At 50.7% G+C, this 13,671-nt stretch overlaps 1 protein-coding gene across 2 annotated transcripts in view; it reads right to left on the bottom strand.

Annotated features, from left to right (window-relative positions):
- The window catches only part of Afap1 (actin filament associated protein 1), a 106,325-nt gene that overhangs the window by 46,645 nt on the left and 46,009 nt on the right, over window positions 1-13,671 (bottom strand). For both annotated transcript variants that reach the window (XM_021210879.1, XM_021210878.2), the window contains exons 4-6: window positions 8,752-8,860; window positions 5,898-6,109; window positions 3,168-3,347 (exon numbers count right to left, since the gene is read on the bottom strand). In XM_021210879.1, coding sequence (XP_021066538.1) covers window positions 3,168-3,347; window positions 5,898-6,109; window positions 8,752-8,860 — 501 coding nt within the window. The remainder of the gene's footprint in view (window positions 1-3,167; window positions 3,348-5,897; window positions 6,110-8,751; window positions 8,861-13,671) is intronic.

Genomic DNA, 13,671 nt, shown 5'->3' with positions numbered 1-13,671 from the left:
CTAAGCGCCTCCGTTTGCAAGTAGCTCACACAGGGGGAAGGAGGATATGAGGTCATTTCAGTCCATCGGCATCGTGAAACGGGTTGTTTCTCTGGTCTGTTCGCCAGCTGCTCAGGGCCTCAGAGTGACTTCATGTCAGATGTGAAGCAGTTAGGAGCTCGGAGCTCAGCACGCTGAGAACAGAGGGTGAGTAGGAGCCACCGTGGTTCAGGCCGGTCCTACCCAGCGCTCCTTAAGGAACAGAGAACACCAAGCATGGAAGGAGAGTCCAGGCAGTCAGGAGAGGAACCCAGAGAAAGAAACAGTCACCAGTGCCGGGCGTGGTGGTGCACGCCTTTAATCCCAGAACTCGGGAGGCAGAGGCAGGCAGATTTCTGAGTTCGAGGCCAGCCTGGTCTACAGAGTAAGCTCCAGGACCGCCAGGGCTATACAGAGAAACCCTGTCTCGAAAAAAAAAAAAAAAAAATCACAGGAGGAAGGCTAAAAGAGAGTAGGGCCAGCTGTCCATCACTCAAGAGCAAAGCCTCGGTCAAGCCAGAAAAACCCACCTTGATGCCCAGGTGGATCGCTGTAGATCATCACAACGATCTACACAATGGCCTGAGACTCGACCTCTCAGGCATCAAATGAAACTACAAGTGGTGTCAGGATGAGGAGGCACGAGCGTCTGGGGTGAGAAGGGTGAGGACCCACATAAAAAAAAAAGCTGGGTGCTTGTAACCCCAGCTCTAGGAGGCAGTGAGATGAAGCCCTGAGGCTCACTGGCCACTAACTGTCTTTGTGAGCTAGGGCAGTGGCAAGGAGGAGGCCTTGTCTCAGAAGAGCGAGGCGGATGGCATCTGAGGTTGTCCTCTGTTGCTGCCACGTGTGTATGCATGCTCATCTTCTCTCTCTCCCTCCTTCCTTCCCTCCCTCTCTCTGTCTCTGTCTCTCTGTCTCTCTGTCTCTGTCTCTCTGTCTCTCTCTCTCTCNCACACACACACACACACACACACACACACACACACACACGCAGCATGAGTCAATCAGACGGCCAAGCCTCTATAAACCTCGAAGGCTCTGGAGCGCCTGCATTGATACGGGTCGGCCTGCAGCACAGTGATGCTCTCCTTCTGGAAGGCTACACAAACTCCCAGGAGAGATTCCTGAGCCTGAGGCTTACAGGAGAGGAACCCAGAAAAAAAAAAAATCCTCCCCAGCCCAAGTGTCACAATTTCAGGCAAGTCACAGCCACTGCTGATACCACAGCCGCTGCTGACAGAGTGGAACGGACCAGCTCTGTGTGGTTCTCTGTGTGGCCCACAAAGTGTCATCGTGGGCCTGGAGTCTGACTGTGTGCTCCTGGGGGCCATGGGGAATCGAGGTTCATGGTTCCCCAGATACAGTAGATGACAGCTCATCTTCACCTTGCCAGGTTTTACAATCAGCTGGGACACAACGGTGGGCATCTGTGTGCGGTGTTTCCAGAGAGGCTTAGCTGAAGAGGGAGGACTCACTCTAAATGGGCTGAAGGCCTGGCTGATGAAGCAGAAGTGGACTGAGCACCAACCAACCAACACACCTGTCTGCTTCCTGGTTACAGGCGCACCTCACACCCGTCACCAAGGAGGGTGTGGTGATGGGCATAAGACAGCCCCTTCCTTCCCTAAGTCCCTTTGGCCAGGTTATTTTGTAACATCAGTGAAGGAGTGGCCTGTAAACCTCATGTCACAGACACCATGGTCACAGATGCCCAAGTAGATGGCATCTTCTTCCAGCCCTGCCCTCACTGCAGGACTTCCTGAACTAAAACCTTGGGAAGATGAGCACATACCACCCGCAGCTTCTTCTGATAGGCAAAAGCTATGGTTACAGAATTACTTCCAAGAGCCATGGAAACCCAAAGGCACCATGGAATTGTATTTGTGGTTATATGAGCTACACCCAATATTGCTGCTATAAGAATTATTTCAATGTATGTTCTTTCCAAATACCATGACCAGCATGGGTGTCGAACAAACACAATAGACAAGAGAGTAAGTTCCAAGCTCCAGCAAAAGTCAGGGTCAGTGCCACCAGGCCTATCCCATTCAGAGATGAAAGCTAGACCAGTATTTTAAGAGAAATTTAAACCTGTAAAAGAGACATTTCCAAATTAAAAAAGAAACAGCTATAAATTCTAGGGCTGAAAACTATGGGCCCCTGAACTCCAATACAGCCACAGTAGGAGGTCCAGCCCTTGAGCTGTGATGTGGTCACAGGGTAGAGCCCTCCTGGTTGGTATCAGTGCCTGCAGAGACTGCAGGTGGCCACCGCCCTCTTTACACAGGGGACAGTGAGGACATCTCACCAGAGACCAAGTCCCCAGGCACCCTGGCTTGCACATTCCAGCCTCCAGAGCTCAGAAATAAACTCCTGCTGTTCAAGGTCACCCCACCTGGGGCATCTTGGGGAGCAGTTTGAGCAGAATAAGATGGATCCCAAAGCCAAAATTAGAACACAGCAGCAGAGGGACCAAACATATCAGAAACAAGGACAACACGGGGAACTGGAGGGGACCAAGAAAGAAAGAAGCCAGACCAAAGGGGAAGAAGGGGCGACAGCACAAAGTGAGAAGGTCTCACATCTAAATATTGTTTCTGGAAATGGGGGATGGATCAAAGCAATACTAACAACAATAACAACTACAACAACAATAACAGGACAGATGGACAGCCTCCAGGGACAGACAATTGCCTGCAGCTGGAAGTCAGGTGAGTGAAATTCTACCAATGAGTGCTCACTATCAAAAATAAACAAGGACTGGAGAGAGAGCTCTATTGTTCAAGGCTAAGACTCACAACCAAAGCTTCAAAACAAACAACAACAATGAAGGGATGCCTCAGTGGGTAAAGGCATTTACTACCAAGTCTGACAAGTTAGGTTTAATCCCAGAGGCCCACGCCGTGGGTGGGGGATAGAGAACCAGTTTTCACAAGGCGTCCTCTGAGCTCCACATGCCAGTCATGTCAGGTGTGCATGCACGTCTATGTATGCATGTGTGTATGGGGGTGTAGGGTGAAATTAACATGTAACTTAATTATTAAAAAAGACAAAACTCCTAGATTCATTGATCAGTCTGGGTTTTAGACATTTTATCAACCAAATGAGCCTGGAAGTGTGTCTCAGAGTCATGTCAGATGACCTACCTTCAACCACTGCTCAGCCTGTTCCTTGCTCTGGACGGCGAGAACCAGAGGGTCTGTGCCTTGCTGGGTGATTTTCAGCTCGTGTTTCTTCTTCTTGCTGTCTCTCGGGATGTACGTGATACTGCAGCCCTGCAGCGGCAGCTCCATCTGAGGCTGCTGGTCCTTGGAACTTTTATAGCACTGTGGAGAACACAACAGACCAATTAATGCCTTGAGGACGTGCGTGCGACCAGAAATGATGATGAAACCCAGCATAACCAAACGCCTGGGGGGGCGTGGCTCAGCAGCCAGCTAACAGGTGTGACACCGTCTGCTGCCTACCCACGCTCCTTCCACATCTGCCACACACAGGTGTGTGCTAAGTCGGCTGAGGCGTATGGAACGGCTAAGACGCGGCCGAGCAGACACCAATCTATCCCGTGTTCTACTGGAGTACAGTTCGTGTGAATATGACATACATGAAAGGGTTATTAGATCTGTTGCAACTGCATAGACCTACTGTGGGCAGACTGGGTACTGATAACGATGCTCGGTGCTGGAGAAATGGCTCCACACTTAAAAGTGCACACTGCCTTTAGCAAGCCTAAACCCAGTCCCCAGCACCCACAGCAGTTGGCTCACAGCGGCCTGGAACGCTAGTACTGTCTGGAGATCCTGGGAGGCAAGCCCAGGCCACCTCCAAACAGGAGTCCCCCAAGGCTGCCGCCAAGAGCCTGAGGAAGGAAGATCAGGCAGGACTCAGTTCAAGCGATATTCATAGGGAGCCCATGGCCCTGGAGCTGGAAGCCCTGCTGGCTCTGCCCCTTGACTCCCTCATCACTGGGTACAGGCAGACTCCAGGAAGAAAGGTGACGTGGCCTCAGAGTCCATCTAGTGGAGACAGCTCTTCCAGTGCTACCCACCAGCTAGAGAACAGATACTTCAGTGAGTGGGCAGAGTGCCTGGGGGTGACTGCGTGGGTCCGGAATTGCCTGGGCATGGAAATAAAAGGCCTAGAGATGGAGTCATTAAATAGGTAGTGTGATGCCCACAGGGGACCAGGCAAGATGCTCCAGGAAAGAGAAGTATGCTTTCTCTCATTTGAGTAGTTGAATCATGGGCTAATTATGATTACATACATACATACATACACACACACACATACACACACATACATACATACACACACATACATACACACACACATATATACAAATACACACATACATACACACAACAACAAATAAAAATAACAATTACTACTACTACTATTAGTACTACTAATTTAAGCCAAATGTGGTAGTACTTGCTCATAATCTCATCATTCAGGAGATGGAAGAGGAAGGATTCAGAGCTCAAGACTAGCCTGGGCTGCATAGTGAATTTTAGGCTAACTTGAGCTATCTAGCAAGATTCTGTCATAACAAAGCCCAAATCAAATAAAAGGCTAAGTTTCATCTTGCATTTTGTCTTACATGGTGTTTTCCCTCGTTTTCCATTTATTCCTTCAACAATTTAAAGGTAGGCTCTATGGAAGCTATCGCCATCATAAAGCAGGGAGAGGGGTCGCACTGTAGAAAAAAGCAGGGGAGGAGGAAGAGGACCGATGGGTGTGGGACCAGGAGCCTGGGCCCCAAACTGCTGACTCGGCCCTCCCGTGGCCTGCACTGGAAATAATGCTGCTCTTTCTCAGGAGAGCGGAGTGCATTTTAAATCACTGCATAGAGCATATCACCATCTTGCAGCGATTGCATCAGATTATAAAGAAGGGCTATGTTAATATTTTTCATGCTTTAAAATCCCCAATGGCATCATTTTTGGCATATTCTATATTTGGAAGAAATTCAGGCCACACATGTGGAAAAAATATGCACTTCGTTTAAAAAGGCTGAGCCAAAAAAAAAAAAAGAAAGAAAGAAAAAAAAGAAAAAGAAAAGAAGAAGAAGAAGCAGCGCATACAATGATCTAAGAGCCAATGCAAGGAAGACACCCATAATTCACTGGGGCCATAAGAGACAACTCTTACAATGTTATCTGCTCCACCACGTGGGGAAAGGAGAAACCCAGATTTTCTCCTTTAAGGACTCACTTCGGAGCAATTGCTTCCTGAGGTTAATTTGAAAGACAAATGGCAAAAAAGCAGACGGTAACACTCCTGACCCAGTGACCAGCCTTGGTTTCTACCAGAAGCGGAAGCGGCCTTGGGGGCTGGGGACAGGAATGCAACCTCCAAGGCTCTTCTCCTTGGAGCTCCCAAGGGGACAGCACGTGTGGCCAGAGTCCCAAATCTTCTACACCCTCCTTCTAGATGTACTCCACCTTCCTGGTCTGCCTCAAAAACAAAACAAAACAAAACAAAAAAACCACCCTTCTTTTTGCAAAGCTTTTGACTTTCCAAAAGAATGTCTGTCCCCTCTGCACTCCCCTAGGCGCCTCCACAGGCTCCGGCCTCCGCTGTGACCTGGCTGGGAGGAATTTACTGACTCACTACAAATGAGAAAGTCTATCTTGCAGTTTTCTGGCAAGTCTCAACACTGTCATTTCCACTGACACAAGCCACAGGCCCCGCAGGGTGGAAGGACTTGGGTGTGGGGGAACCATGAGCCCTCCCTGAAAAGGTGCCAGCGGGCTGGGCTGAGCTGGGCTGGGCTGGGCTGTCGCTTGCCTCCCCTGTGGTAGCATCTGCATGTACCAGCTGCGGCCCTGTACTTCGGACTGCCAGTGGTGGCAAGGCCCCACTGGGCTCCTCACCAGCAGCTTGGTGTCTTTGATGACGCAGAGCAGCTTGGTCCACTGGCCAAAGCGTTTCTTGCGCAGCAGGAAGGCACAGATCCTGGCATCTTTCACCAGGTCCATAGAGGCCTCCTCTGACGGCCACTGATGCCGAGTTTTCTTCCCCTTCCCGTCCTCTTCCTCTTCATCGTATGACTCATAGGAACTGCTCATGGCCTCAGAGTCATAATCTGTGGAGAAGAAAGGGGTAGAGGTGAGAGGCCGACCCTCCAGCTCACCTCGCCTGGCCTCATTTCCAGCCACCGTGGGCTTCAGTGAGAAAGGGCTTCCACCCTGGTACTGGGGGTAAAACTTGCACAAGTCAGGCACTGAGAACGCATTGAAATGCTTCAAATGCAACGACTAAAACGTTGAGATTTATTTTTCATAAATCTCTAGATTCTTTCACATCAACAGGATGATGTCACCACAATGGCAGCATTAACTGTGCCCTGCCTTGGGTGGCCACTCAGGAATCATGTCCATGAAGAGTCCCCCAAGTGTTCCTGCTGACACTACCACCCACAGACCCTTCAGAACACTTGGGATTCACCAGAGGCCACCTCTTCCCACTGGCTCGCCTTGGATCTGGGCAGGACTGGTCCCATCTCTCTAACAGAACAGGGCTCTTCCCCTGGGCTCTCTGCACATACCCCAAGCTGCCCCATCTCCCTCCTCCCTCCTGGGGTAAGGTGTGCTCCTCTCTAGCATTAAGCTTATGCCTCCCTCTGGCCAGTACCACGGGCTCAAGATTCCCTGGGACTGGCGCGCTGAGTGAGGTCTTCAGACTAACATGACTGCATCTGATGGAGCTTTTGGATTATGATTCAGATGAAATCTGTTACCAATATGTCTACAACCATAAGTGTAGAGTCCTAATCTAATGGCAGTGATGAGAGAAAGGGACAAGAGGCAAGAGGGGGGGAAAGGGGGGATGAGGACATGTCCAGAAGGCACACCTCTATGACAGGCCATCTGTAAACCACGGTAAGATAACTCTAGCTTGTCCATGGAATTTCAGCATTCCAGCCTCTGGGCTGAGAGTGATTTGAGGCAGCAGCCTGAGCAGGCCAACAGCACACTGTGTCAAAGGCCCCTGTGACACAGTGCACACACTCCAACAGACTCCTCCTCACTGTGCACACAGGTCAGCTCTTCACGCCAAGCTGGGAGCCCTGGGAAGAGAGCATCCTGTTGTAGGTGGTAGCTCTCCCAGCACCTAGCAAAGCTCCTATTGCAGGAACATGGCCAGTGCGCTGCCAGGGAAGGATCCTTCAGAGGGACAGTGGCACATTCAGGCCTGGGGTGGTCGGGAGGAGAGCTAACAGACACAGCACCCGAGGCAGTGGTAACCTGAGAGTGTGAGCTGCCAGTCTGAAGTGCTGAGGACGCAGACAGGGGGTTAGAGTAGAATAACTTGTCAGTCAGGCCAGGCTCCTGCCATCTTCAGACCAGCAGCCTTTCTCTCTCCTGTCTCCTCCTACACACCAACACATGGCTGTTCCAATATCTGCATCTGCCTAACACCCCCTCTTTACGTGGCAGCCTCAAAGGAACTTTTCAACCTTCATTTTTTATAAAAGTTAAGGGATTAAGTCATACATGGTTCCAGGGCCCCAAAGTCTATGGCCGCGTGGATACCATACAGCAAGGCAAAGACAGAAGGCGTGCTGGGCTCTGTCTGGAGGGACAGATGGGGGGAAACATACCATCAGAGAGGCTCATGCTGTCAAATAGGGACCCAAGAGCCAGAAATGCCAGACACTGGGAGAAGGAGATTGTCACCTGGCCCCCAGAGAGGATGCCGGCAGTCCGCCACGGGTCTAAGAAAAGTGCTATAAGCCAATGCACCCTGGGAAACCAGTTTCCAGAGCACGTGGTCACTTGGTGTCGGCAATGGCGTGGAAGCCGGTGAGCAGCACAGGGGAGTGGACAGCACTGTTAGCCTGTGCTCTACTCTGCCCTAGGAGCCTGTCACAAAGACTGACACTTAAAACGCTTTAAACAACTATTTTGCCGAGGCACGTGTGTCGTGGTACATGCGTGGAGGTTAGAGGACAGCTTGGGGGTTGATTCGCTCTTTCCACTATATGGGTCCTGGCGAACCAATACAGATCATCAGATTGGATAACAAGTGCCCTACAGTGACACTTTTTACACACTACACTCTTTTTAATGAGAGGAGTTTCAGAGCAGAGCACAGAAACACAGGATGCCACCGCTTGATGTGACATCCTGCCGAGAGGTGACAGGGCCTGACACTCAGGGGACAGAATAGCATCAGTAAGGAATCTGAATCCCAGGGGCCGTTAGAGAAGGTCCTGGGCGTCAGTGTGCATCTCAGTTTAAAAGGAGGATCACTGAGGTTGGCATCAGGAGCTGGTGGATCATGACGTCAGCAGAAATTGTTCAGTAAAGCCTGGCCTTGCCACCACAAAAGAGAAGCCTGCACCCAATAGGCATTCCTGCAGAAACCTCAACCTGCAGGGCTGCGCTCTGTAGAGACTGGGAGGGGACAAGGCGGAGCATGAACCAATGAACTACAGAGCAATTTCTCTCCCGACCTCAGAGAATCACATCATTTTCCTACACCTGGCTCTGTGGCTCCAGGCACCCCTGAGCCCGACTCAACAGAAGCCGGAAGAAAGGACTCTGAGGGTCTCAGCCTCTCTCCAGACCCCTCCTGTATTCATTGCCTTCCTTAGGTCCCAGACACATTGCTCCTATATTTCTGTGGTGATGTTCAGCTCTGCCTCCTCCACGCCCAGTGTCTTGGCTCACCACCATTCCTGGGAATGAAAGGACCACCCTGATGTGGGCAGCTGCCACTCACTTGAGGTGATGTACTCTGGAGCTTTCCCAGGGCTCAGCGGCACGGCTTCCTCATAGTAACCCTCTGGGAGAGAGGACGTCGGTAAAGGCGGAGGCCCGCTGTCGGGAGGCTGAAGGCGAAAGGAAAACCGTGCTGGATTAGAGTGGCTGCTAGAGACTCAAAGTCACCAGGACCTGGACCACATTCCCTGCTCATGTCTATCCCCCCCACCCCCCAGCCTCACCCTGGCTGGTCATAGATCACTCAGCTCCTACTAGGGAGTCACACCTTCACACACGGGCATCTCGCCTGACTACTATTTGGTGCATACTCTTCATCCTCATGGTGCCCCCCCAACATACTCCATGGCCAAGCGCCCCTACAGGCAGCACCAGGAACAGAAAAAGTGTGTGCCCTTTCTCAGGTATTCCCTTTCAGTGCTGGGCTGGGGCTAAAGCAGTGCAGGTCCACGAGCCTTCCTGGCCTGCCACACTTTGGAAGCAGGGTCTGCTCTTAAGCCATTCTTATCAGAATTCCCTACAAACGAAGACTGTACAGCAACCATTAGAAGTAGGAGTGCCTTAGCCTCAGTCCAAACCAGATCCTACCACCCTGCAAGATGCAGCTCAGGTCTCTTCTTCCTGAACTTTCCTGACAATTAATCCATGCCAACCTCTTCTCTGATGTCTGTGGGACCCTGCCAGTCATTGCCCTTGCTGGTCCCTCTGCCACTAGAAAAGGATGAAGGGAATGAAGTCTGATGCACCAGGACCCCTGCTCCTTGCCTGGCGATGCATCATGGGAGCCCCACAGGAAGGCTAGCGTGGATAGCCCCACACTATACAGGCACAGAGAGCAAGGCCCAGAATCGAAAGCACACTGCTCAAAATAGGACTTGTTCCTGCCATGGTTGGGTTTCCAGACATCCCGGCATCTATTAAAGACCTTCTGTAATGTTCTCTCCCCCTCCGTGCATGGCGAATTCACACTATCTAGGTTCTGTAAATAACCAGGAAGTGACAGGGTAGAAGTGACAAGCTCCATCCTGCCCGGACACTGCTCCACTGACATCACGGCCTTTGTGTTTATCCTTCTGCAAACCCTCCAGAATGTGACTCCGTCATTTTCCCTAATTCTGAGTCCAAGAAGTCCTTTGTGAGTGACTAAGGGCCACTGCACACCCACCCTGCTTCCTCTTCCCACATCTGGGGAGAGGCCTGAATCCCAGATCAGCTAGCTGAATGCTATTACCCAACCGCCCAGGCCTGCTCCCTGCAGAAACCAGCTTCCATCCCCTCCTATCCCTACCTCGTCCTTCCCCTGGTGGTCACCATCCTCCTACACGATAAAGGACCAGCTTTGTAGGCAGCCGGCACTCTCTGGAGACTCAAAGTCCTCCAAAGCTGTCCCAGGGCCCATGCTGGCTCAGCCAAGGCTCTCCTGTCCTCTTTAAAGGACTGTCCTAAGATGAGACCTGATATGCTGTGCTTGGCACCTGGTGACGCTAAACATCTGGCCTGGAATCGGAGGCTGCTTGGGGGAGTCATTTGATTCACTGAGTGCTTAAAGGTGTATGAGAAAGCAGGGACTCCCCCTTCCTCTGAGTGCCGGGAAGCTGACTGCTCACGCCTTGGACTGGAGCTAAGTCTCTGTATGTATCCAGGTCAGGCCTCCCTCCCGGGGCTATGAATAGGGAAGAGGGGGAAAGGCTAGTGTGTACTGAGGGGTTTGTGAACAGACACAGTCAAGCCACCAAGGACACCTTAGACCTCAGGATTTCATTTCTAAAAACACAACAGGAAGGTCCTTTGGGTTGATGAGGAAAAAAAAAAAAAAAAAAAAAAAGCTCAAGAAGTTCTGCAAAAGTTTCCGGAAGAATATAAGCAAGCATCAGAAGAATTCTGGCCGGTAAGATGGCCCAGCAGGAAAAAGGGCCTGGAAGGCATCTTGATCTGCTTTCTGTTGCATGATAATCACCGTGGCCAAAAGCAGCTCTAAGAGGTCGCTTATTCCATCCATCCAACAGCCTACAGTTCACCATGAAGAGAAGGTGGGGCGGGAGCCTGGGGGCAGCAGTTGATGCAAAGGCCCTGAAGGAAGGCTGCTTGCTGGCTTGCTCAGCCTGCTTTATCCTTCCCAGGCCCTCCTACCCAGGACTGGCACCAGTGTAGGCTGGGATCATCCACTTCCATCATCAATCAAGAAGGCCTGCCTACAAGCTGATCTTCTCAACTGAGGTGCCGCCTTGCCGGGTGACCACAGCCGTGTCAAGTTAACAACAACAGAACCCTAACCAGGCCACTGTGCAAGTCCGACTGCCTGAGTATGATCCCCGGGTCCCCAGAGGAGAGACTTTGTCCTCTGACTTCCCCATGCATGCTGTGGCACCTCCGCCACACTTATACACAATAATAATAATAAATAGAAATTAATGTTTAAAAAAAAAAAAAAACAAGAATGCTCAGATGTGCCACCACACACAGCAACACAGCCTGGAGCTGCTGACTTAAAAAACCCCAGTCAGCACCGCTAAGGGAAAGAACACTGTGGCCCCAACCTCTGTCTAGATTTCCTGAGTGTCTCTGCTAAAGCTGGCTGCTTACCAAAAGTGTTAGCACAAAGCTGCCTTTCCTACCTATATCTGCATAGCTTACCTTTTTAATACTTACCACTTTTTAAAAAAAAAAATGTTTTTGATAGTGTGTGCGCATGCGCATGTGTGCACACATGCACACCTGTGTGTCCCATAAATGTCAGTGCCTGCAGAGAGAACAGGACATCGGACTCTGAGCTAGAGTTACAGGTAGATGAGCCCCTCGGTATCATCACAGTGATGTTGAGCAGAGAAGGGCTGTGGGAGTGGGGAGGGGGCTACAGAGTCCATATCGGCACATCCAGACCTCCTGCTTCCTAAGGAGCTGCATACCTCCCCACCCCCATCTTACCCAACACCATTACACCCAAACACTCCTCACAGCTGGAGCTCTGCCTCCCCCACCATCCCCCAACTACCACATGGCCTCATACATCACCAAGTCTTGGCATAAGAAACGCTAGAGAAGCCCCCAAACCAACTGTAGCTGAGAAACCACTTTCTGACTCCAGTTCTACACATCCAGGGACACATCCATATTGCTTTTCTGGCTCGAAAAAAGAAAAATCAACGTATTTAGAGTAACAGACAACAGTTATCCAACCTGAAATAAGAAAATCAGAGTTTTGGTGAGATCTGCCCCACACCAGCAGCGGGGATGCTTGGCAGCACAGAGAGAAACATGTCAAAGTCTAAGTTTCCCGGCCAAGGGGATTAGAGTCTGGGAATTTTTTCCCCATGGGCTATAAAACTGAAGATAGATAGATAGATAGATAGATAGATAGATAGATAGATAGATAGATAGATAGATTGCATCTCAGACAGACAGACAGACAGACAGACAGATTGCATCTTAACACCAAGAATTCTAGTCTTGACAGACAGTCCTTACACAGAGTTCACCAGTCCACCCACTCTCTGCTCTGCATGCAACAGTGACTACCCAGCAAGACCCAGCATGCATTTTCTTATGCTTTCTCAGCCTTAAGCTATGACAGTGCAGAAGCAGAGCCATCAGGAGGTAGCATCCGAGTGGAAATGCAGAGGAGACTGAAGTCGTGGAATCCAGGTGCATGCCTAAAATTCCACAGGGTGAATGCCAAAGAAAGATGCCACTAGACCACGTGCAAATGACATGCTGAGATGCTGGAAAGACAAGAGATGAAGGGGATGGTGGGGCCACATGTGTCCATACAGAGAATCAGTAGTTCCAGGCCTGACTCTGTGACTGCCAAGGCCTAACTCTAACACATCACAACAACACATTCTCTAATCCCATCTGTCAGACAAAATAAGGGTGCCACGGGGATTCAGCAGCCAACTGCACACTGAAGAATGGCTGAGAAAGCAGGGTGTGGTGACAACATCAGGCAGGGGAAGGTGGATCTCTGTGAGTCAGGTTATAAGCTCTCAAAGCCCACATTCAGTGACACATTTCCTTTAGCAAGGATGCCCCCCCGACAAAGCCTCCCCAAACAGGATCCCCACTGGGGACAGGGTCTTCAAATACCAGAGCTGTGGTGGTCTGAATAGAAATGGCCCCATAGGCCCATAGATTAGAATGCTTGGTCATTAGGGAGTGGCAGTAGGAGGTGTGACCTTGTGGAGTAGGTGTGGCTCAAGCCAGGCCCAATGGCTCTCACTCTCTTCTGCCGATCCAGATTTAGAACTCTTAGCTACCTCTCCAGTGCCATGCCTACCTGCGTGCCACCATGCTTCCCATTAGGACAAAAATGGACTAAACCTCTGAACTGTAAGCCAGTCCAATTAAGACTTGCCATGAAGGAGTGGAGTTGCCATGGTCATGGTGTCTCTTTACATCAGTAAAACATTAACTAAGATACCAGCTTGGGGGGACATTCTCATCCAAATCATAGACACCACCACCCCACCCCACCCCTGCTGAGCCTGGGTTGTCATGAAGAGCAGAAGCAGAAGACAGACCAGCTCTTCACAGAACTGGTTCTAGTACACCTCTGCCTGCTTTGGTCTGTATCTCCCCTGAGGGGGACGGCATGAGGGCCAAGCATGCTGTACACTGCCTGGTGCTCACAGAGCTTCCCAAGTCCCCACCCCCACCTCACAACCTCCAATCCCTCAGGAACATTAATTAGCACTAGCTGACGAAGCATGTTCAGCGTGCACAAGTCTCCAGTTCACACAGCCCACCCCGGCAGCAGGCGTGTTCACTTGGGGGCAATTTGAGGAGTCAGACATTCCCTTGGTTTCTGAGAGCAGCATCTCTGTCACAAAGCTGACCCTTGGCCCGACATTAGTAAGCAATGTAGAAGAAGAAGAAGAAGAAGAAGAAGAAGAAGAAGAAGAAGAAGAAGAAGAAGAAGAAGAAG

This window comes from Mus pahari, chromosome 13 (genome assembly GCF_900095145.1).
Source record: "Mus pahari chromosome 13, PAHARI_EIJ_v1.1, whole genome shotgun sequence".
NCBI classification, from domain to species: domain Eukaryota; kingdom Metazoa; phylum Chordata; class Mammalia; order Rodentia; family Muridae; genus Mus; species Mus pahari.
Note: the sequence above shows the minus strand (reverse complement) of the source record. Positions and strands in the feature narration are given on the sequence as shown.